At 37.7% G+C, this 24,100-nt stretch overlaps 1 protein-coding gene, 1 long non-coding RNA gene and 1 pseudogene across 6 annotated transcripts in view; 1 reads left to right on the forward strand and 2 right to left on the reverse strand.

Moving 5' to 3' along the window:
• The first annotated feature begins 1,715 nt into the window (after positions 1-1,715).
• LOC149030281 (acid phosphatase 1-like) lies at positions 1,716-3,951 on the forward strand (annotated as a pseudogene).
• Positions 3,952-4,437: 486 nt separating this feature from the next.
• LOC149030282 (uncharacterized) lies at positions 4,438-6,081 on the reverse strand. The gene is made up of 3 exons (XR_016172945.1): positions 5,628-6,081; positions 5,403-5,521; positions 4,438-4,562 (listed from the first exon to the last, which is right to left on the reverse strand). It is a non-coding gene; the product is annotated as an uncharacterized LOC149030282 (long non-coding RNA).
• Positions 6,082-19,162: 13,081 nt separating this feature from the next.
• The window catches only part of LOC149030283 (phosphatidylinositol-glycan biosynthesis class X-like protein), a 34,985-nt gene continuing 30,047 nt past the window's right edge, over positions 19,163-24,100 (reverse strand). For 2 of the 5 annotated variants that reach the window (XM_089142553.1, XM_089142552.1), the window contains one exon: positions 19,163-20,200. In XM_089142553.1, the coding sequence (XP_088998679.1) occupies positions 19,916-20,200 (285 nt within the window). In that variant the 3' untranslated portion in view covers positions 19,163-19,915. The remainder of the gene's footprint in view (positions 20,201-24,100) is intronic. The other 3 variants (XM_089142551.1, XM_089142554.1, XM_089142550.1) reach the window with 2 other exon arrangements.

Below are 24,100 nucleotides of genomic sequence, written 5' to 3' on the forward strand. Positions count from 1 at the left end.
GAGTCTTCGTCACCACTGCAGAACAGACACGTAAGACGTTGCCTGTCTCATCTCCATTTCTGATTCTTATTGTTTTGATGGTTAGTTATTGAGATTCATGCTTCTTGTTAACATGATTTGGGGCATTTTACCTTGTATCTTTCTTGTTAAATTGTTTTTATTTTTTATATATTGTCTATTTAATCAACCGATATCCTCCTTGGATCTGTTTTCTTCTTCGCATAAACCGATGCATCATTGTTCCATGAATCCATATTATGGAACCAGAAATCTTGATTTGATTACTGTTACGTAAGTTTGAGATTTGGTTGGTCTTCTCTAAATACATTGGTCTTTTTTTTTTGTTCTTTTAATTAGGGAGCAATTGTCAACCAACTAAAAATCTGATCTGGAATGTTTACGGGGAGAAATCAGGACACCGCTAGTTAGTATTATAACAACCGTTGACCCGTTCAAAGAGGAATGTGCAGATTGTATCTATTATTTCATTATATTAAGAATCTGAATTTTCATCTCCTGGATATGCTCTTTGTATATCTCTGTACCATCTCCTTCATTGTTGCAGATTATGGCAGATGAGTTCATTGCACATTAGAATCTGAAACTTTTTAAGTTAAAATATAATCTGTAGTGTATGTGCAGGATGAATGAATTTCCACTCATTTTATCTTATTCCTTTCCGTTTTGTAGACATTCATTGTTTGGACGAAAACTTATAACAGGGAATGCAAATTACAAGACTATAGTACTTCAAATACAAGCAGGAATGCAAAATAGAAGATTGAAACACTACGAATAGTAGTTAGTTGCATTTTCATACATGATTTAAGGTCACAAGCTAATTTATTGCAACAGGCTCCATCCAGAATCCATGAAAGCGACTCAAAGACTGGTTAGAAAAAAGAGAGGAACTGCACACTCTTTCTCTTCATTGGGTTTGGTAGATAGTGGTAGCAGAGGCTGTTAACCTCCTCCTTGATTAAGAGCCCCTGTAAACTTCCTTTTGGTTTTTGCACCTTCAAATTCTGAATTCATCTCTCTTTTGGTCCATATCTCAATTGTATTGATTAAGAGCCCCTCCTTGTTATCACAAAAAACACTAGGATCGATTTCAATAATATTATTCAACCATGTTGGAATGTGAATTGATGAAGAGGTCAAGAGTTCAAATCTCTTTTGGAGCGGGGTTCTGCACCTTTAAACGTTAAAGTAAATTTGTACATTTACATACATACCCTGCCCTTTGATTTACAGCCGTTTGATTTACTTATGCTTACATGGCCTAATCCTCACCATTGGCAGCAGCAGGCAACTGCTGCTGCAAATAAAAATCCGGGGGTGGGGGGTTCAATGGGTTGAATCAAGTTCAATAAAATCTTTCCAAAATCTTTCCAAAAGTTGTCCCTGTGTGTGCTGTGATATTGTAACCTGTTCACACCAGAGGTCAGGGCATTCCATAATTACTGCGTACAACTGGCAATTTGTTCCAAGCTCCATAGTTTATACAAAAGATCTATCACCACTTTAATGATTGCACTCTTCAGTCAAAGATGGTACCAACTACCAAGGTTGCATGTCCATCCTGCAAAATTAAAATGCTTCTATCCACAACCAGAATACATATCAAATGTGGTTCAGTAGTTGGTAACTTCATTTTCTTATAATTTAGAAACATCTATGATATTTGAGCTTTCTTTCAATTTCAAATGCTTGTACTGAACTAGTTGGTAACTCATTATGTTCCTCTTCTTATAATATCTTGGCAGCTAGAAGGATTGAAAATGGTTCTAAGGTCATCATTTCTCCATTACTTCTAGAGCTAATCCTTAAAACTGATGGTAATGGTGGTTCAAGTTCTGGTGAGACAAGCACAATGGGCATTTTATTGGTGCTATTTATTAATAGTGGTTAGGTAGAGAGCAGACAATGATCGAGCACCCATAAAAGCCAGGGAATTAGGTGTCACAATCATGGCCATTTGGACTGATTACTGTGAGTTCTCATCAACTAGACATGGACCAGTTACTCTTCTATGTTCATGATGTATATCTATTAAACATAAACACATTATGTGGTATATACTAAACATATGTGACATATGCCAGTGCGGTTAAGTAATTAGCATTTTTGTTTTTCTTGTTTAGAACTTAGGATATTGCTTTGTTTCACTTCATTCTTATTAAAGTCGGAATGTCTTTTATATTGCATTCCTGCAGCAGCTTTTATAGGTACTTTTTTGTCAAAGTAATCTTTTGATGCCTATGGATTATTTGTAAATCTTTTGTTTTCTTAGGTTGGTGGACCTTACTGGGATGTACCACTAGATAGAAAGGATTCCATAAGTGCAACCTACAGCCTTGCTGTCTCAAACATCCCCACACCTGATCAGGGTCTTCTTACTCTCGTTGCAAAGTTCATAGACCAAGGACTCTCAGTCACAGATATGGTTGCTGTTGTGGGTAAGTAAGCTTCTCATGTGGTGCTTAAAGAAACCCCAGAATAGAGATGGAATTTTGATTGTCTCTCTTGCAACTTGCAGGTTCATGTGGTGCAATTTGAAAATTGGAAATCCACCTACATAAATATCCAAAGCTCTGTTCTCCTGATCCACCCCCAGAATCCTTTTTGTCTTTTGATCATAAAGAAGGAGAAAATGGGAAGAAATCTGGGTTTGTTGCTGTGCTTCTCTAGTCTCGTTGTTGGTGTAGCAGTTGCAAACTGGAATATCTTGAACCAGTGGAAGATAGGGAAGGACTCAAATGACCTAAAGATAACCCTGAAGAACTATTGTGAAGCTTGGAGGATCAATGTCGAGCTCCATAACATTCGTGGCTATTGAGTTGTCCCTGAAGAATGCACAGATTACATCGGCAAGTACATGACCTCCACTCAATACAAGGTGAATTCAAAGAAAGCACTGGAAGAATGCACCATCTATCTCAGCAAAAACTTCAAGTTGACTGGTGATGGCAAAGATGCTTGGATCTTTGATATTGATGATACCCTTCTTTCCACTGTTCCTTACTTCAAGAAACATCGCCACAGGTACTGTACATAGGAGCTCTTGATCTGGGCTCCATTTCCTACCTTTTATCAGATCTTCCACGTTTTTCTTCTTTTTCCTTTGTCAGCAATTTCTTTAACTAATTATTGTTTTCAGAGGAGAGAAGTTCATTGTTACAGACTTTGAGAAATGGGCGTGGAAGACCAACGCTCCAGCTCTGAAGCACTCGATGAACCTCTTCAATGAGATCAAACGAAGAGGATTGAAGATCTTCTTAATGTCTTCAAGAGGAGAACACCTCAGGGATCCCACAACTGATAACCTCTTCAAGGTTGGTTGCACTGGGTGGTCTGGTCTCATTCTGAGGTTGGTGAAGTTCTATCCTTTCACTTAGTTGAATCAGAAGTTTATATTCTTCTATCAAGAATCAAGATCAATCATTAACTCAATGAGTTGTGTCTCTCACCGTCTGTTTATGATAGGGGTTATGAGAACAATGGCATGACAGTGCAAGAGTTCAAGGCAAAGCAGAGGAAGAAGCTGATCCATGAAGGCTACTGTATCTGGGAATGGTTGAATCACAGTGGCCCTGCCTTGTGGGGCTTCCTGGTGCCATGAGAACATTTAAGCTTCCCAATTCTCTGTATTACATTCCCTGAAAAGGGATGTCAACTCTTCATCATTCAAAATAAATATATGTTTGATTTTTGGATGCGGAACACGCTTTGGACATTTAATTTATTTCAAATTTTGATCTTATGATCTATTATTTTTATTTGTACTCTTTTGCCTTTCATTTTTTAGATTGTACAACTGTACTAATGGTTGTGTGGTAACTTTTCTGCTAAGTGTTGTGTGGCCAATACAAAGGAATTGGGTCTTCATCTATGCTTACAAGCTGAGTTGTATTGGTAGAATTGGATCTTCATTTGTGCTTACATTTTGGATTGTGGGTATATGTATAATGGAAAGTGACACATTTATATTTGTAAAATTGAATTTGGTTTTTTAGAATCAATTTTTTTTTTTAATTTAAAAAAACTTATGGCATAGGTAACAAAAAAATAAAATTTTTACTTTTTTCCACCTTTTTTTTTTCTTTCTTACTCACTCCATTAACACAAACCACCCCCCCACAACACCCCCCCCCTAGCAAGAAAAAAAACAAAAAAAAAAAACCAACCCCCCCCCCCCACTTTATTTTATCACCACCCCCAATTGTTCTACCAACCCCCTCTATTTCCCCCCCTATAAATTCCCAAAAAATTGGAAGATTTTTTTCCAAGGGAAGGGGGGTCCAAATTTACTATAAAGGTAACCCAGTATACCTAATGGAGATGTCACGGTGGGCATGAAAAGACAATTGAACACAGTGAACTAGTTTTACTTGAGAGATCAATTTGAAGAAAATGCAGATAGTATTACTCCAAGTCCCAAGATTTACACAATAAACCACATACGATGGTAGAAAAAAGGCATAAACCGCACATATATTCATAACATCAACTACATAATTGGGTTGACATGTTAAGTTCAGCTGGTTTCCATTTTGAGTAGACTGCAAAAACAGATAGAATTATGTCAAGAAAAATCGTATATTTTGAAAATAAATAAATAAATACAAGAAAAAAATTTCCCTAACCCACCTCATACCCTACGCCACCTCATACCCTAAGCCACCTCATACCCTAAACCCACCTCATACCCTACACCACCTCATACCCTACGCCACCTCATACCCTACGCCACCTCATACCCTAAGCCCTCATACCCTAAGCCACATCATACCCTACGCCACATCATACCCTACGCCACATCATACCCTACACCACCTCATACCCTAAGCCACATCATACCCTACACCACATCATACCCTACGCCACATCATACCCTACGCCACCTCATACCCTACGCCACCTCATACCCTACGCCACCTCATACCCTACGCCACATCATACCCTACGCCACCTCATACCCTACGCCACCTCATACCCTACGCCACAATACCGCCGGCGGCCCTACATCACCGCCGGCAGCCCCAACACCGCCGGCGGTCCCAACACCACCGCCGACCGCCGACCGCCGGCAGCCCCAACATCGCCGGCACCCCCACAACACCGCCGGCACCACCACAACACTGCCGGCACACAAAACTCAACACCCAATACCGCCGGCCGCCGGCAGCCGAAACCCCACCCAAGACCCGCCAGACAGCGCCGGAACCCCAAACCACCAAAAACCCTCAAAGTCTTGGTTATCAACTCTATTTCAGAATGGAACTGCAACAAACAAAAGCATAAACCAAGACAGAGTGGAACGAAATTGTTGTAAATGAGCATATATATAACACCATTCGCTTCAAAGGCGTCAAAGAAGTAGTGATTCTAAGAAGAGTCACCGGAGCTATCAAAGGGCATGAGCGGTGGTAGAGCGAATGAGATCCAGGTACTCGCCGGAGCCATTGTTGGCGTATAGGTAGTTGATCGATCAAATACACCTTAAGAAGCTCTCGTTTCTCTAGCAAAAATAAAGTGAGAAACAAAACCCAGAACCAGTCAGAAAGGCAATGGAAAACAAGAGAAGAAAAACTTGGAAAACACTCAAAAAGTGATTCAACACTTACGGTTTTAGTTGTAAACCACCGATTCCTGCAGAGAAAGCTAGCCGGATAACGTAAGGGTTCTTCCATGCTAAGGAGAAGCATTCTCTGAAAGCCGAAACATCAGTTACTGGAAATAATCCTTCCATGGCTGCTCCTGCACACAACTTGATTATGAACTCCTTAAAGGGCCAAATATTTTGGAGACATGAAAAGAGAAACTGGGAGAGGGAGAGACAGAAAAAAATCATCATCGTTGAGTCATATTCCAAAAATAATGAAGAAGTCGAACTGCGAAATCGAGTGCAGTTCGTCTTGTTGAGCTCGTTGTGAGGTCCAGTCTTCCTTTAAAGTTTGAAGAAGAAGAAGAAGCTTCTCTTGCTGCTTCCATCATCGAACGGAACCACCGGTTGAAGTTTGCTGGTTCCATCACCGAACGGAACCGCCGTAAACAAACAAAGGAAGAAGATGAAATTAAACTTTTCCATCGCATGACTGACTTACATGTTACGCTAAGCATATCTAGCCATACAAGTGGCAATGTTAAAACCATCAAATTGTAAAAAATTATTAAAAAATTACTTAACGTGTGGAACAATGAAAATGGTACGACTAATAGACTCCCAAACCCTAAACCCCAAAATTCAAAACCCTAAACCCAAAACCCTAATGACCAAATTGCCCTTTATGACTAAAAAGGCCAAAATACCTTGTAACACCAAATCACCTAAAATGTCCTTTATGTCCAAAATACCCTTTCTACTAAAAAAAAATCAAATTGTAACTCATGAGCAAAATCCCCTTTCGGATCAAATCACCTAAATGTCCTAAATGATGAAAATACCATCTAGGACATGACCCAAAATGTTGTTATGACTAAATGTTGTCTCATACGAGCAAACTACCCTACGTGACCAAAATACTCTTTATGCCAAAATGACTAAATTATCCCTGAATGACCAAAATACCCTTTATGCCAAAATGACCAAATTATCCCTAAATGACCAAAACGTGCTTATGCCCTAATGACCAAAATAACCTTCCTGTCTATAACTTTCAAAATGACCAAAATACCCTTTATGCCAAAATGACAAAAATGTACTTATGCCCTAATGACCTAAATTACCTTCTTGCCCGTAACATTCAAAATGAACAGAATGCCCTTCATCCTAATGACCAAATTGTCCTTTATGACTAAAAACGCCAAAATACCTTGTAATACCAAATCACCTAAAATGTCTTGTATGTCCAACATACCCTTTATACTAAAAAAAATCAAATTATACCTCGTGAGAAAAATCCCCTTCCGGATCAAATCATATCATACTACTATATAAAAGGAAAATCTCCAACACTTGTGGCACGTATTTTCTTAGACCAAAATATCCCTCCTAAATAAACATGAACCTTCTCAAAAAAACCCGAAATCAAACGACCGCACCCCTTCCAGCTCTTCATACCCATCCAATCCCACAATATCATACAACTATATAAATCATATCATACAATTATTAAATTTAAAAAGACAAACACAATTTATGTTCTTTTCTTTTAGTTGACTATAATAACATCCATCCGGTTACCAAAAATAAAATAATATCCCTCCCTATTGTAAAGTACCTTTTCGATAGATATTATAGCCCTTTCATTTCTTTCTACCAGAAAAATTGTCTAATTACTTGATTTCCAAAACCACGTCTCAGGAGAAAATAGATAAGAAAAACCATACATCTTCACCCGACTTTTCGTCCACCATACATCCCCATATGGATATACATAGTTCCCAAATATCATAAGATTCATAACCTTTCAAATACATATTATAGCTGTTTAAATCATAGTAAAACTTGAACCGGCAAGCGTGAGTCGCTCTACCAACCGACGTCACCTTGAAGCCATCAACCCAACGCCCCGTTACTATCCAACGTTCTAATGAGGTTTTAGCGTCGATCAAACCTCATCCGACGGACTGGTTCTTGAATTCTGTCATTACTACGGCCACCGATTTGTCGATAATCAATCATTTGTATCCCCATCTAATTGCTAACCTTACTAGATTTACTTTGGAATGCGAGTTCGGCATCCGCTGGAATTGTATGGTGGCAAGCTCTTGACGATATACACAATGGTGAAGGACACCACAACTAGATGATCCAACAAACCAAGGAGAAGGGCCAATTCTATAGGAATCAGCAGAAGCAAGCGTATTGAGTCTGTGACGGATGAAACGGCATAGACGTCGTCATTGACCATGCCAAAGAAGCTGAGCACCTCTTCACTGTTGAGAACCCCATCCCGAACCTACTCATCGACGTGTAACTACTTCAAATCGTTTCTTCCATTCAACCAGGAACTTTCTGCCAAGGAGGCTAGGTTGCCTTATGCTACCCTCATTCCTCGTCACAAAGTGGCCATCGTGAGTTATTGACTGAGTTTAATTTGCTTCCCTAAAATCCCCAATTGCTTAATATTAATCTCATTCAATTAGTTATAATCTTTCAACTACACCAATCTGCTTTTGAAGTGGAGACGTGAAACATTGTTTCATAATTTAATTTTGTTGGTTTGTACTTCGATTAGCCTCCAAAATTACAAAGCGGAAGAACGCGGGGAGTGGGATAGGGGGTTGGTATTAACTATTAACTAATGTCACTAAAAAATGATATTTATCTTGAAGAACATTTAATGTTAGTTTACCCCCCCCCCTAAAACTTTAAACAGTGTTCATTGAACAGATCCCCGATTTTAAATTGTTGGCTTGGTTGAGATTCATGTTTTGATTGGTAATGCTTAGATCATAAAGATTTAGGTTTAAATTTTATCATTGTAGGGTTAGTCGGTTGTGATCTCTCGGTGGAGATATTATGGGATAAATAAATAAAAGAAGAAAATTTCAGTAGAAAATTCCCTAAGCCACCTCATACCCTACGCCACCTCATACCCTACGCCACCTCATACCCTAAGCCACCTCATACCCTACACCACCTCATACCCTAAGCCACCTCAACCCCTAAACCACCTCATACCCTACGCCACCTCATACCCTAAGCCACCTCAAACCCTAAACCACCTCATACCCTACGCCACCTCATACCCTAAGCCACCTCATACCCTACGCCACCTCATACCCTAAGCCACCTCATACCCTCCGGCACCCTACGAACCGCCGGCAGCCCCAACACCGCCGGAACCCCAACACCGCCGGAATCCCAAAACCGCCGGAACCCCAAAACCGCCGGAACCCCAACAACGCCGGAACCAAAAACCGCCGGAACTCAAACCCAGCCGGAACCCCAACACCTCCGGCACCCCAACACTGCCGAAACCCCCTAGACCGCCGGAACCCAAACCCTAAATTTTGGCAGAAAGGATTAGAAACCTTCAACAGATGCAATCAGAACCCTATATTAAAAAAAACACAACAAGAAACAGAAAAACAAATTTACAAAACACAAACGATGCAACACAGTAGACACAGCAAGAAACAGAAAAAGAAAAGAAAAAACAAAAGCAAAGTTAGAAGAACTTACTGTTGAAGGAAAAGGAGGGACTCAGGTTTGAATTTGTCGTCACCGTGATAGTGAGAGTCAGAAATCTAAGATCCTAAAACCCAGTGACATGTTCATTTGGATCCAGAAAGTTATAGTTACAACGAATTTCGTCTAAATCATTACACCGTAAAATCAAAACCCCTGTTCATTTGGATTCGAGATGAAATAATTTGGTTATCTTCCTCTTCTCAGTTCTCTGGTAAGTGGAAAAACATGAAATTTATTTTCTGCTGCAAGAGTTTAGTTCGGAGAGGATTGAGTGATCCGTGAGTTGGAAGAAACCGAACTGATGAGAAACAAATCTCGTTGGAGTTGTTTTATGGGGAGGAGAAGATTGGAGACATGCTAGGGAGAGCTGATTCCGTCGACGGCGTTGGTGACGAAATCGTCATGTTCCATACGAGTATGAGACGTGCCCTTGCTGGAGGCGAAGCCAAGGAGAGACGGTGCCCTTGCTAGAGGCGAAGCCAAGGAGAGACGGTGCCTTTACCGGAGCCGAAGCCAAGAACAATGGAAGTTAGGTTTTGGTGCCTTTACCGGAGCCGAAGCCAAGAACAATGGAAGTTAGGTTTTGAACTTTTGAGAGAAGACGGTGGGTTAAATGGTTTATAGTTAAATGAGAAATTAAAAAAATATATATTATAATGTATGATAAATTATTGACCATTAGATTAGTATAATACACTTGTCATTGATCTAATGGTGAACTTTAGGAAACAGGAGGACATCAGAACCGGAGCGGATAAAAATCCCTGGTTAAGACTGTAATGGCGTAGTACTTCTTGTTGGCGAGGTACGAACTGTGTATGTTTATCCCCTTCCCAGAACATTTTAGTGTTATGGCGTTTGAGGATTGAGGAACCGAATGGTGTATATTCTGGTTTGTGAATCCTGAATGTAATGTTGTGGTTTGGTTTTCTTGATTAGACATTCTGTGCGTTTTGGTTTTTGATGTTCTAGGGTTTGATCGTAAGTTTTTTGCTTTTGGTTTTGGTAACGGAAATAGTAGGCAATGGTAAGCTGCTCGGTTAGTGAAAAGGGAATGGGGAATGGGGGAGAGAAAATCTGAAGGGGAAGCTTTTGATGACTTGTTCATACATGAACTTGGACAACATGGAGTCGGTGAATTTATCTGGAACTGAGGACAAACAATATGGTGAGAACCGTAAGGATTTAGATAGCAGAGCCAGTGGTACAAAGACAAATGGGGCTAGTAGCAGTGACAATGAATCAGAGAGCAGCAACAGCTTGAATCGTCTAAACCCAGGTTCCTTCACTGAGAGGAAGGGACCAAAAGAAGTGCAGGAGGGGATATTGCTCCAACTACCCGTCCCCATAGAGGGTTTCGGGTTTCGGGATTAGAGGGTTTCGGGTTTCGGGTTTGAAACAACTAACAAGTCATGTGACTTTCATGTTTCAATGTTAAGTAATATTTTAATTGTTTAAGAGTCTTGTAAGTCGTGTCATTTTAATTGTTTCACACGTTAAGTAATATTTTAATTGTGTAAATGTCTTGTTAGTCGTGTCATTTTAATTGTTTTACACGTTAAGTAATATTTTAATTGTGTAAATGTCTTGTTAGTCGTGTCATTTTAATTGTTTCACATATTAAGTAATATTTTAATTGTCTAAATGTCTTGTTAGTCGTGTCATTTTAATTGTTAAAAAAATGAAATCTCACACATAACACATTGTTAAATATTACTTAATCATTTCATTTTCCTTTAAAAATTGTAACCAAAAATGAAATCGCATAAGAAAAGAAAAATAAGTACCTTACACAGGTATTTCTCCTTTTGAACTCTCACACATAACACATCGAGATTCGAGAGTATGTTTGGTTGCAGTGTAAGAGGGGATTGTAACTAGAATAAAGTGAAAATTATTTTACCAAACTGTTTGGTTTAATTTAAGATTAATGCTATTTTTTTTAAAATCTATAAATGATAGCATTCCATGACACAAGGAGCGTATTGCATTAAAAACATCACATTCCTGTAAGTAGGCCTACACTTTCCAAACGTATTGATGATTGCATTGCTAATGTGCACAGTCAAATCCGTTTGCTCATGTAACACGACAGATGGCCTTGTCCAGCTTTTGTAATTTCAAACTTTCAAAATGCAATATGGAGAAGCAAATTGATTTACTTTTGGCTACCAAGGCTCTCGTTCAAGATGGAGAGTCAAAGACATGAGACATATGTGTTTGATTTACTTATATTTTTGACAAGTAAATTAAAATTACATTCTCATTTTGAAATGTGAAAATTATTCTACCTGAAATATATAATACCTGGCATCCAAACACCTAAATTACTTTCCTTCTCTCTCTCTCTATATATATATACACACACTATACATCAACAATTTGCATTTCTCAAAACGCTTAGTCCAGCAATTCTCAACCCATCTTCGTTGATTTGGATTTTGGCCTTCGGACACTCTTCTATGACTTTAGAAGTCTTGGAGTTGAGTTTGATGCCATCCAATAAGTGATTACATTCACAAGCAATTCTATGTCCTTTGAAATCTCTGCTCCTAGGATCCTTGAATCCATGCCAAAAGTATTCCCTACTTCTTTGGCAACTGTTTCCCATGGTGTTCCCAATCGTTAGATTTGCCAGCAGCTCACCTCCACGATTTACCGCGTCTGCCATTGCTGGGGTACATCCGGGAGAACCTGCAAATTGGATTCAAAAAGATTAATTTTGTATAAAAAGAATCATAACATAAATGAATGAAAACATATTTAAGAACCTTGTTCAAAATGTCACTGATCATATACCACTGATAATCTAACATACACTAGTGGCTATAGTATTAACCTGTTGCAGCGGAAGCCCATGATCTCCAGGTAACATACGGATTGAGATATCGAGTAGTGAACTAATGGCAGAATCACAGGTCAGCACCTGTGCTAATGTCGAAGTTTCATCAATTGTATCATCTTTGAATTTAATCAGTAGATTCCTCGAAACACCATAGTAAGACCTTATCTGTGAATTGGTCATCTAAGAATCATGAATCTTCTTATAGAAAGTAGATGTTTGCAAAATTATTACTTACAGAAAGACCCAAAGCCCATATAACAAGCAAATTTCCTCTACCCGATCCCAACACCCCCTCCTCCCCAGAAGAGGAAGACAAAAAGACACTTAAACGAATTGCACTTACCACTTAGAATGACCTTTAGCGCATTTGGGCCTTTCTGATAAAACCTCACATGCACCTTGTCACAAGTGAGTGAACTACGGTGACATAATGAAACTCCACCTACACCCCCCACCCCAAAAAAGAGAAATTCCTTCCTTCCCCGATCACCGTTTAGTCTATAGCAGATAAAAGGAAGGCTGGACAGAAAAAACAAAGAAGAAAAATGGAATTACCCAAACAATCCTACAGGCCTTGATTTGGCTGGAAGAATTGTGTAGTAGTAAATTTAGCAACTTAAAAGAATTCAATCTTGACAAGGGTTAACTCAAAAAATTCACCTTCATTAAGAAGTGAAAATCTTTTAAGACTCCAAATATGCAAACAGAACTAAAATTCACTTAAACGACCAAAGAATCCAAGCAGTAACCATAAGAGCAATCTCCAAACCGACAATTTAGAAAGTGATCCCAAAAAAAGAAAAACTACAGCCAGCAGCTATGTTCAAAATTTCGTTGAACCACAACCCATCCTCCAAAATTTCATTCATTAGATCAGTTTCAAAAGATCAACTACAGCCAGTCGATAGTGGTACCTGTGAAATTCCAGGATTTTCAACCCATTAACCCATGTTTTCAGGATCGCAAACTCAACTATGAGCCATTTGAGTCGAGCCTGAAGGTTCGAAAGTGGATCCAATGATTGTAGATGATCCTTGTGATGATTGACAAATCTTCTAGAGTTTAAGAGAAGAGAGAAGATTAATCACGACGGCGTTAAAAGGCGATTATGGCATGTTAGTAGACCGGCGATGGAAAGTCCGATTGACGAAATTAAGGTATCCAATCGGAAAAATAAAAATATTTTTTATAAACAAGAAACAAAATATCCAAATTATGACTTACCCTAGAGATTATCGTAACGGCCATCTTTAGATTATGTAACGCTGTCAAACTATTGCCGTTAACTTAAATCGGAAAGTGCAGCTATGAGTACGGCAGACATGGATTCGACATCGAACCGATGTCCGGGTTGATCAATACCCTCCAACGCGGTTCGCTGGAACCATGATTTGAGTTCTTCCTAATGGGATGGTTATTACTGTATATCAGAGCTGATTTTGACTAATTACCAAATCTGTATTCGGATAAAAAGTCTAGATTGATTTCATATTCTCTAATGATCTTAGCATTTCGAACTCATGATTCAAATACAAAGAGATGTAATTACAAATTGAGGGGCTTATCATTAAAAGGTGCAAGAAAATAAATTATGAAAATCCCCCATTTAATCTCACAATCCATCTTCTCATCATGTCTGCAACCACAACCCGAAAAGACAAGATTAGCCTTGGACTCACTCAAGTGCTTCCATTTTCTAAGCCCATGCATGCATGTGATGAATGAACATACAACTTTGGATGTATCTAGGTATCAATTCTACTGCTTCTAGCTTTTAACAACTACATTTGAATCAATTATTTTCGTTTTTATATCTATTCTCTGTTCTTGGTGCTGGGTGGAATTAGGAGATTCAATCATTGAAAGGTGAGGCATAATAACCTTTATATTAATTGTTTTTTTAGGTTCTCTATAGATAATACAACTAACTGTAATACACTTACACAAAAGCACGCATTACATTTACAGATACGCAATTTTATTTTTTCTCTGGCTTATAAACCCTAAAACCTTTATGCTCAATGACCAAAATAACCTTCTTGCCAAGAACATTTAGAATGGCCAGAATACCCTTTTTGTCCAAAACATACTAAAATGACCAAATTATGCCCTAATGACCAAAATAACCTTCTAGACTTCCAGTCCACAACATTCTTTTTTGTCAAACAGTCCACAACATTCAAAATTACCAGAATACCCTTCATGACCAAAACGTGCTTATGCCCTAATGGCCAAAATAACCTTCATGCCAATAACATTCAAAATGACCAGAATACCCGTTATGCACAAAACATATCAAAATGTCTAAATTATCCCTAAATGACCAAAATCCTTCATGTCCAAAACATTCAAAATGACCAGAGTACCCTTCATGTCCAGAATGACCAAAACGTGTTTATGCCCTAATGACCAAAATAATCTTCCTACCTAGAACATTCAAAATGACCAGAATACCCTTTATGCTCAAAACATACCAAAAAAACCAAAATACCCTTATCGCTAAATGACCAAAATAGTAAAATACCTCAAACAAGCGTACCCAAAAAATGTGCACGTACGAAACGTCTTCTACAATTGTTCTTGTCAATGTGACTAACATTTTCAAATTCTTAACGGCCAAATTTGATTTTAGTTTTCAAAAAAAAAAAGATTGATTAACAATTAACAAATGAAAAGGAGAAAAACAAATGAGTGAACCATCTGAATAACATTAAAAATATATGGGATAATTACTATTGCCCCGTTATACTTTGGTTTTATTACTAATCAAACCCCCTTCTTTGTGAAATTATTACTGCCCCCTCACTTCTAATGGTGTTAAGTGGCTGTTAACATCAAATTTGAAATGTCTATTTTGCCCTTAAAATTAAGAAGTAAAAAATATGCATTACCTACCTTGATAGAAACTATATTGCATGTCAATTATATCTTTAAAATCTTATATTTTATAATTAGTTTTGGATTTGGTGGGACCACATACTTATGAATGTTGAAACTTTTACATTCCACTTAAATTTTTGATAATCACCATGATAGAAGTTTTACAAACAAATTAGCATATAAGATCTAATTGATAGAAAATTTGGTAACATACATAATGGTCAGCACATATTAGGTGATTTTCAACTTTCAGCTTTGAATTAAATTTGATATTTCTTAATATTTTTGTTTCTATTTAATTACATCTTTTCTTTATTTGGTGATTTATTTTTAGAGAAAAAAAATCACATTTTTCCTTTATTTGGTGGTTTCTTTTTAAAAAAGAAAAGTGAAATTAAAGTTAATTTTTCCTATTAAGGGTAGTATTATAATTTAAAAAAAGAGCAAATAAATAAAAAGATAATTACAAGGTTATTTTTGGGATTTTGAAAAAATACATAGATGCAACATCATTAGTAAACTGACAGAGCTTAATGGTAGGGGGGCATTAGTAATTGTAGACAAAATTAAAGGTTGGAATAGTAATTTTAAAAAGTACAGGGGATAAAGTAGTAATAAAATCAAAGTACAAGGGGGCAACAATAATTATCCCAAAATATATTCATTGAAGCAGAAAACCTACTATAGATGTGAACAAGAAAATTCAAAAGGAAACCAAAATCTAGAAAGAATCCCACCAACGAATCAAAAAGGGAAAACGAAAAAACAAAAGCCTAAATTACTAATTGCACCATAGTTGATGAGGCAAATAGCCAATACTAACCGAAAATGAAAAACAAACTAAAAGATCAATAGCTCCAAAAATCACAAAACCATGCTCAGATCCAAAAAAACGCAAGGACGAAAATACCATAGATTTGAACTCGAAGATTGCAGATCTGAAAAGATATTTTCAAATATGAATCTAAGATGAAATCTACGTAAAAGAAGTGCCCAAGAAGATGCTTGAAAATAAAGAAAGAAGCGAAAATTAACAAGAAAACCCTAAACCGAAGCACGAAACGTGGATGTACAAACCCCAAGTGAATCACCAACGAATAATCTGAACTCAACGTTTGCAAATGCCATTGCTAAGGAAGAGCGATCGAGAGAAACAAGAAGAAGAATAGAAAATGACAAGATCTGAAGAAGATGAGGACAAAGCAGCGGCAAGACCTCTAACCAGTGTATACGAAACCCTAATGTGTTTTCCACCATGAAACATAACTTTCATGTCTCCAAATTAAAATGAAAGAGAAGAAGAAAGAACTCCATCCTCTTCTAAGGTGCATAACTGGGAAGAGATGAACTCAACAAATTGGATGGATATTTGGGAGTGTAAAACTCTTCCCAAGGTGAAAACTTCCTATGGAGAGCATGTAATGACAGTTTAGCCATCTCCAATGAAATAAACAAGAGGGGAATGAAAGTGGACCAACTTTGTGGAGCTTGTGGGATAGAGGAAGAAACCATTACTCATAATCTTCTCCATTGTGAGTTTGCCAAAGCAGTGTGGTTTGGTAGTCCATTATCATGGAGAAGCTCCCAAAGAGAATTCACCACATTGGCCGATTGGATGAAGACTCGAGCATATTTACAAGTACTTGAGAAGAAGAAAGGAGAAAAAGTGAAAAGTCTGATATCCTTTATCTTATGGTCCTTGTGGAAAGCACAAATTTCAAGGGTAATTAGAGAATCATTGTTTTCACCATCTGAAATAATGCAAATGGCGATCCAAGCACACTCAGAATATTGGACATCGGTCAAGAAGGTGAATCAAAATGCCACAACTGAAAGTAGAAACATTTTAGAGGAAAGAATGGAATGGAAGCGTCCAAATCACCCTTTTGTGAAGGTGAATACCGATGCATCTTGGCAAAAGAAAACAAAGAAGGGAGGCATGGGGATTATCATCAGAGATTGGGAAGGAAAGCCTCTAGTGGCAGCATCCATACCCAAATCATTCTCATCAGTGATTGAGGGGGAGGCCGAGGCCATGCGAGCAGGGATGTTAGAAGCTATAGCTAATGGCTTCGAATTTGTGGAGATAGAAACCGACTCTCAGCTTCTAGTGAGTTTCTTATCCGAAACAGCCTTACCTCCCACATTTATACTACCTGTAATTGAAGACATCAAATTTATAGGTAGTAGATTTTTGGGCTTTAAGCTCATTTATGTTTCTAGAAGATCCAATTGTGTTGCGGATCATCTAGCACGGAAGGCCCACTCGGTTTAGGGCCCGAGTTATTGGCCATGTTCCTCTGATTGGTTACTGAGTTTATGTTCAATTTCCTTTCCTACCCCTTCATATTAATGAAAGCTTGATTACCAAAAAAAAAAAAGAAATGAAATTTCTCCAAATGAATTTACATTTAATTTTCTCTCTTCCGGCCAAATCCGCGTGCAAATACATCCCACGTCACATCCCCTGAAAAACTATCGATTTGTAGCTTAACCTATATTCCATTTTTAAGTATAAAACCGTAGTGAAAATTATACAATAGCTTGCTGTTACGAACGGCTCATATTCAATATACTATTATCCTATGGCTGAGGATTATCGCAAATCTTGACAACTACATGCGAGCAATAGAGTAAGAAGTCAAAAGTGAAGAACGTTTACAAAAAAAAAAAAAAAAAAATTGAAGAACGGAGTGGAAATTGTGGATCTTCAGCCAAGGAGTTGGAGTGGAAATTGTGGACCTCCCTCCCGCCGCCTCCCCAAAAAAATCTCTCTTAAGGATCAAGAAATAAAAACGAAAAGAAATAATAATTAATAAATTTAATTTAATTGCATAAAATTAAAAGATCTTCTTAATTTGGGTGTTTTTCATTGGACTAGGTCTGACTCCAGTCATTTTTAGTCCAAAAACAAAATGATATCTAGCATTTTTAATACAAGATCAAACTCACGACCTCTCCACTGAAAGATGTTGGTTTTACCAACCGACCAACATCCACAATAGTATTGATGCGTCCAAAATCTGCTTAGCCCTTAGAGCACTGATGAATGACCTGTAAAACAACGTTAGACGTGGCCCGACCGTGGGGGTCGGGAGGTCACCTCCGAAAGCTAAGTCAGTTAAGGAACTGATCACAAAGCTCTGGCTAAGTACAGAGCCAAATTTGAGTAGGATAGTAAGGGAAAACGATCCAGTTACCTCAGCTGTGTAGGTGCCTGATTATCGTTGGATTTGTTCGTGCCTTTTCTTGGTGATCGTCAAATCTCGCGGTTAAACTCCTTTTATGGAGTTGTGGGTGGTTTCCTCTGCTCACACGATCCTCCGTTCCATGACTATGGCAGTTGCCACATCTTACACGATTGCCAACTCTTGTTAGTGATAGTAACCGTTTTTAAATCGGTTATCTGTCCCAATCTCCGCGGGATCATGCATGTCTTTGAAACCGCAAGGTTCCTTCCTTATCACGCTAGTGATTAAACCGGTTTGTTCAAACCCAATCGCGGTCAAACTGTTCTTAACCGGAGTCAAGGATCAAACCGACGATGGACTTGCTTTGGTAATAATCTTCCCATATAAGGTATATATGATTTCCATTTCTTTTCTTCATCTAATACCATCTATTAAATTAAATAATAATCGTTGATCTTAACATATGTTTTTCCTTTTCGGTTAGTATTGGCTATTTACCTCATCAACTATGGTGCAATTGGTAATTTAGGCTTTTGTTTTTTCATTTTCCCTTTTGATTCGTTGGTGGGATTCTTTCCAGATTTTGGTTTCCTTTTGAATTTTCCTTTTGAATTTTCTTGCTCACATCTATAATAGGTTTTCTGCTTCAATGAATATATTTTGGGATATTTACTGTTCTCCCCTTGTACTTTGATTTTAATACTACTTTATCCCATGTACTTTTTAAAATTACTATTCTAACCTTTAACTTTGTCAACAATTACTAATGCCCCATACCATTAAGCTCCATCAGTTAATTGATGATGTGGCATCTATATATTTTTTCAGAATCCCAAAAATAACCTTGCAATTATCTTTTTACTTATTTGCTCTTTTTTCAAGTTATAATACTACCCTTAATAGGAATAAATTAACTTTAATTTCACTTTTTTTTTTAAAAGAAACCACCAAATAAAGGAAATATGTGATTTTTTTTTTCTCTAAAACTAAATCACCAAATAAAAGAAAGATGTAATTAAATAGAAACTAAAATATTAAGAAATATCAAATTTAATTCAAAACTGAAAATTAAAAATCACCTAATATATGTTGACCATTATGTATGTTACCAAATTTTCTATCAATTAGATCTTATATGCTAAATTATTTGTAAAACTTCCATCATGGTGATTATAAAAAATTTAAATGCAATGTGAAAGTTTTAATAATTATAAGTATGTGGTCCCACCAAATCCAAAACTAATTCTAAAATATAAGATTTTAAGGATATAATTGACATGCAATATAGTTTCTATAAAGGAGGGTAATGCCATATTTTTTACTTCTTAATTTTAAGGGCAAAATAGACATTTTATATTTGATGTTAAGAGCCACTTAACACCTTTAGAAGTGAGGGGGGCAATAGTAATTTCACAAAGAAGGGGGTTTGATTAGTAATAAAACCAAAGTATAAGGGGCAATAATAATTATCCCAAAAATTAATTATTTTGCATCTTAATTCTAAGATCAAATTATGGTATTAGAAAATCATAAATTGATCGAATAAAGAAAGTGAAGATTACTACCCAAAAAAAAGGGGAGAGTGAAAATTTCGAAAGAGACCTAGCTGACCTAAAATTGACAGATATCTCAAGGATTAAAACTAGAATAAACACAGTATGTTTACTAATAAACTCAGAAAACTAGTTACCTAATATTGTAGCTGAGGTACCCGACAGTTCACATATGATGTTTGGGATGCCTAACAAGTACAGAAGAAAAAGATTCTATTTGGTAAAACACAAATAACAGGCTAGAAGTTGTTAAATTTAATAACATCATAACATTTAATTGCAACATAATGCACATTCCAAGATATCATGGATGTTTCGACTTCAGCTTAATGAGAAAAGAATATACTGATGTTACAACAATCAAAAGAGCGGATGATAGAGCAGAAATAAAGGTAACAGAGGATACAAATTTGGTATGTTCCATGTTTCCAGAAGGCATTTTCCATACGATGCTAGTTGCTGACTCGGAGCCCTCGGTCACCAACTTCCATAAGCAGTTTCGATGGAAGGAATCTCCTTCTATACTGCAATTAATGAACAAGTCTGGCAGATTCATCTGAATTACTGAATAGCCGCTCGCATCAAGAGGCTGCAAGAGAAAGTTAAATTAAGGTTTAAGAAAATCTTTGTTTTTAGCTGGTTTAAAGTCGCAAGAAAATTTTTGTTTTCAGGTGTGACACAATTTTTCCATTCTTAACACAATAACCCAACAGATAAATACCATCTACCTGAAATTTATTTGGCTTTAGGAAGAATGAAGGACTGACATTAGATACTGCTCAGGATACTTTCCAGAATTAACATAAGTTCCTTTTCTGTGCATTATCATCCTTTCTAGTTGCCTTTTCTTCTGGCTTTTTATAAACAATTTTAAGCAAAGACTTTGAATTAAGATGACTTTGACTGGCACCAAGCAGTAACCAATGTGAATATACAAAGAATATCGAAGTTTGCAAGCTACGGAAGACCTGTTTTGAATAAGGGACTTCGGCAATAGATTGCAACCGCTGGATACACTGCACTGTCAAGTATCTCCCTTCAACTGGTGATTCTCTGTGCATCCCAACTGGCTTTATGAAAGTAGTTCTAATGTAGTACTGTATTTGAATGATCAAAATAGTAGCCAAATAGGACCTTTCACAGGGAATCAACTTTAGATTTGATAGACTTAAGATAAATAAAATTCAGATATAAAGGTAGGCACCAAACCGGAGTGGTAGAACAAGGATATTGGTTTAAGAACAAGGACTAAATAGGTCTTCAAAACAGCAATAGACTATAAAGAAGAAAAGGATGGAACAATATAAGAGAATTAAGAGAACAATAAGGACAACAAAGTAACACCCGGGCTTCACACCGCAAGGTGGATCGATTGGATCAAACACCAACCTACCTCGATCAAACACAAGGAGTCTCCATAGAAAAGGAATGCTAACAAAGCAAATTGATTTCACTAGATGAGTTGTGTCTTCACCACTTACATAAGTCTCTTTATATAGCATTCTAAAAAGACATAAACACTAATGGCAACATCCAACCACTAGCTAACACCACCTACCTATTAATAACTCAACTACTACCTAACTCTTGACAAAGGAGAACTCCTTTGACAATGAGTTCTCTTATTTTCAAACAAAAGCCCCTTTTATTGACTTTCCAACAACTACACTTAGGCTTAGGCTATGAGGTTCAACATATGTGGGCTAACTTTAACCCACTAAAACAGCCTTAGCCCATGAAAACCATGGGCTGATTCAGGTGACAACTTTAGGCCTTTGATGGGCCTGACCCAATGGGCTTCTTCTTTCGTAAATATGTCATCAATTCTGCATCAAGTTCTCTTTAAATAACCGTGGTCCTGTCTCCTATGTCCTTGCCCCTGACACCTCAGCAGCAAAATTTCGAACTTCCTTCCATGTCCTTGCTGAATGCAGCATCTGATTTCCCTACCAATCTCAACCTGCTGGACTAACTTAAAGGGCCAGTGAGCACTTCAGAACATGAGGTTCGTACTATATGCAATCAACTCAAGTTTTCAGATTATGTGCTAATGAGAACTCGACTGCCCTACAATATAGATATTGCAAATGCTGGGATTGTGGATTATTCCTACATTGACAAGATGTGTCTGAGCACCAGAGCAATAGAAGATGAGAGTGGCAAAGGCACTGGCTGGGGAGACTATCCAAGAAACAGGAAGGGTTTATATCTGAGGCTGGTTGGCCAGAAACAGCCACCACGCAGACATGAAGTTCATAAGCATCAAGTGTTGTGGACTTGCATCCCCATGACAAGGATGGAACTAAAATCACTATGATGTGAACTAGGATCTAGGGTTTAATTGTTTTGAGTGTCTCTAAAACCAAGTCGCTCCAAGATACTCTTCCCTGAGAATCAGCAGTCTTCTAGGGCTGAAAATACTTTCGGAGGATGGATTTTGGATAGTTTTAAGGTTTGTATGCATAGGCTACAGTTAGGGTAGTTTCGGCCAGGCTTACGGGTTTTATGTTTTCAAGCACTAAACCTTGCTGTAATAGCAGTTTCAGATCTGTAATTGAAGTTAGGTTTTGGTAAATTAGGGTTTGAAGGATTCTAGGGTTAGGGTTTCCTAAAATTGAAGATAAGTAGCAGAATTTTAGGGTTTTAGGTGTGGGAGTTTAGTATCGAAGGAAGGGGAATGGTTTTAAAGTTTAATCCTAAAAAGGGAATGGTTTTAAAGTTTAGTATCGAAGGTAGGGGAATGGTTTTAAAGTTTAATCCTAAAAGGGCAAGCGTTTAGACCTAGAGACAGGACTCTTAATTGCAAAACTAAGCTGCTGGCGGTTGGGGTTTAAATCAAGGAAAATTGCCAAGCTGCCGCAGGTCTGAAAAGAAGAAAAGCAGAAGAAAAGGTGAGAGGCGGGGATATAACTGTAGTTTTAGCATTAGAAGAGGGATGGGGTTAACTAGTAATAAAAGGGGGAGGGATCCTCAGGGTGCTGCAGGGGTTGAGTGCGGTTGGGGTTGTCTATGATGGAGGGAAGTGCTAGGATTCTAAAATCCAGGGTTTGAAGGGCTGGGATAGGCTATGGATGAGTGATGACTTATACTTGAAGACACTAGCTGCAATTTTTAGAAAACTGCAGAATACCACTCTTTGAAGTAGCTGCAGGCGCCTCTTGGAACCCACGACATCTCTGGGGCTCTTTTTGGTATTTATTCTCATTCTCAATTATTAGAATTTTATTTTATTTTAAAGTGTTTGGCATCCATTCTTAGTTTTATTTTTATTTAAGACAATAGAAAAACCCCAATAATCCATAATAGACTTTTTTGTCTATTATGAATGAGAATTTTATTCTCTTCATTTATGCAGATTTGCATAAAAATTTTAAGTTAAGACGAGGGTAAAGTGGACAATACACATCTTTTTATGAAAACCTCATCTTTTTTCTTCTTTTCTCACTCTGAAACCCTATTGCTTTAGCAAGGACGCTCTCGATGGCTCGAGACCTCTTTGAGTCCCACAACAAATTCGCCTTGGATCTGCACTGAAGATCGTCTGTCGGTAGGTTTTCGTTCTACTTCTTTTGAATTAGATTTTTCTTTGAGATTCATATTCAAGGGGTTCAGCTCATCCGTTGGAAGACGTTTGCAACTTCTCAGAAAGACTTCTCCATTTCTCAGCAAGTTCCTGCCTTCAAGGCCTCGGATATTGGCAAGAAATTCTTCATAACAAGATTTTCTATGAAGACTTAAGGGGTTAATGTTATGGTCATCATGATTTAGGCCAATGAACCAGAGCAGATCATTTGGACCAAGCCAAGGGTTTAAATCTGGTCCACGATGGTTCATATGGTACTTCCAAACTTGGAACTTCTCAAAAGGGAATACCAATTGAGAAGCTGCAAAGAAAACCATGTAGTGACATACAGCTGTCCTCATACGACTTCCCGGCAAAAGTAGCGTAGATAAGAGATTCAGTGTATCCTTATCCAGACGTAAATCACAACATTGAATGCGCTGGGAATCATTAAATGTTTATCGCTAGTGAGGAAGTTTCTCATTCGTCCAAAGTCTGCCTCAAGTATTGCATCAACACCTTTTGTCCCCCCAACTGTGGGCTGGTGTCACATCAGGATCAACCTGATGCTGACCACTTAATTCATCAACAAGATCTCCAGCTGTCGAGAGGATCACACATGGTTTAGCTTATTGAGCAAGCATCTCCAAGAAGTCATCTCCACCCTTCGTCTAAGCCACGCTCATATAAGGGCTATGGAGCATCCACCATCAATTTAGGTACCAACTAGTTATATATATCATCATTATGCCTGAGCAAAGGTAAGACTGAGAAATTCCAGCCATTACTCTCTTGCATTAACTCCAAAAGAACATTCGCTTCTTCGTCTTCTTTCTCCTTAAGCATTTATTCCTCAAGGTTGAGACTCTGGCTTTCTCACTTGAACTGACTTAATCCTTGCCGCAATTCCATGATCGCTTTCGCAAC

Source organism: Hakea prostrata, chromosome 1, assembly GCF_041222555.1.
Source record: "Hakea prostrata isolate BN-2017 chromosome 1, UWA_Hpros_2, whole genome shotgun sequence".
In the NCBI taxonomy this organism is placed as follows: domain Eukaryota; kingdom Viridiplantae; phylum Streptophyta; class Magnoliopsida; order Proteales; family Proteaceae; genus Hakea; species Hakea prostrata.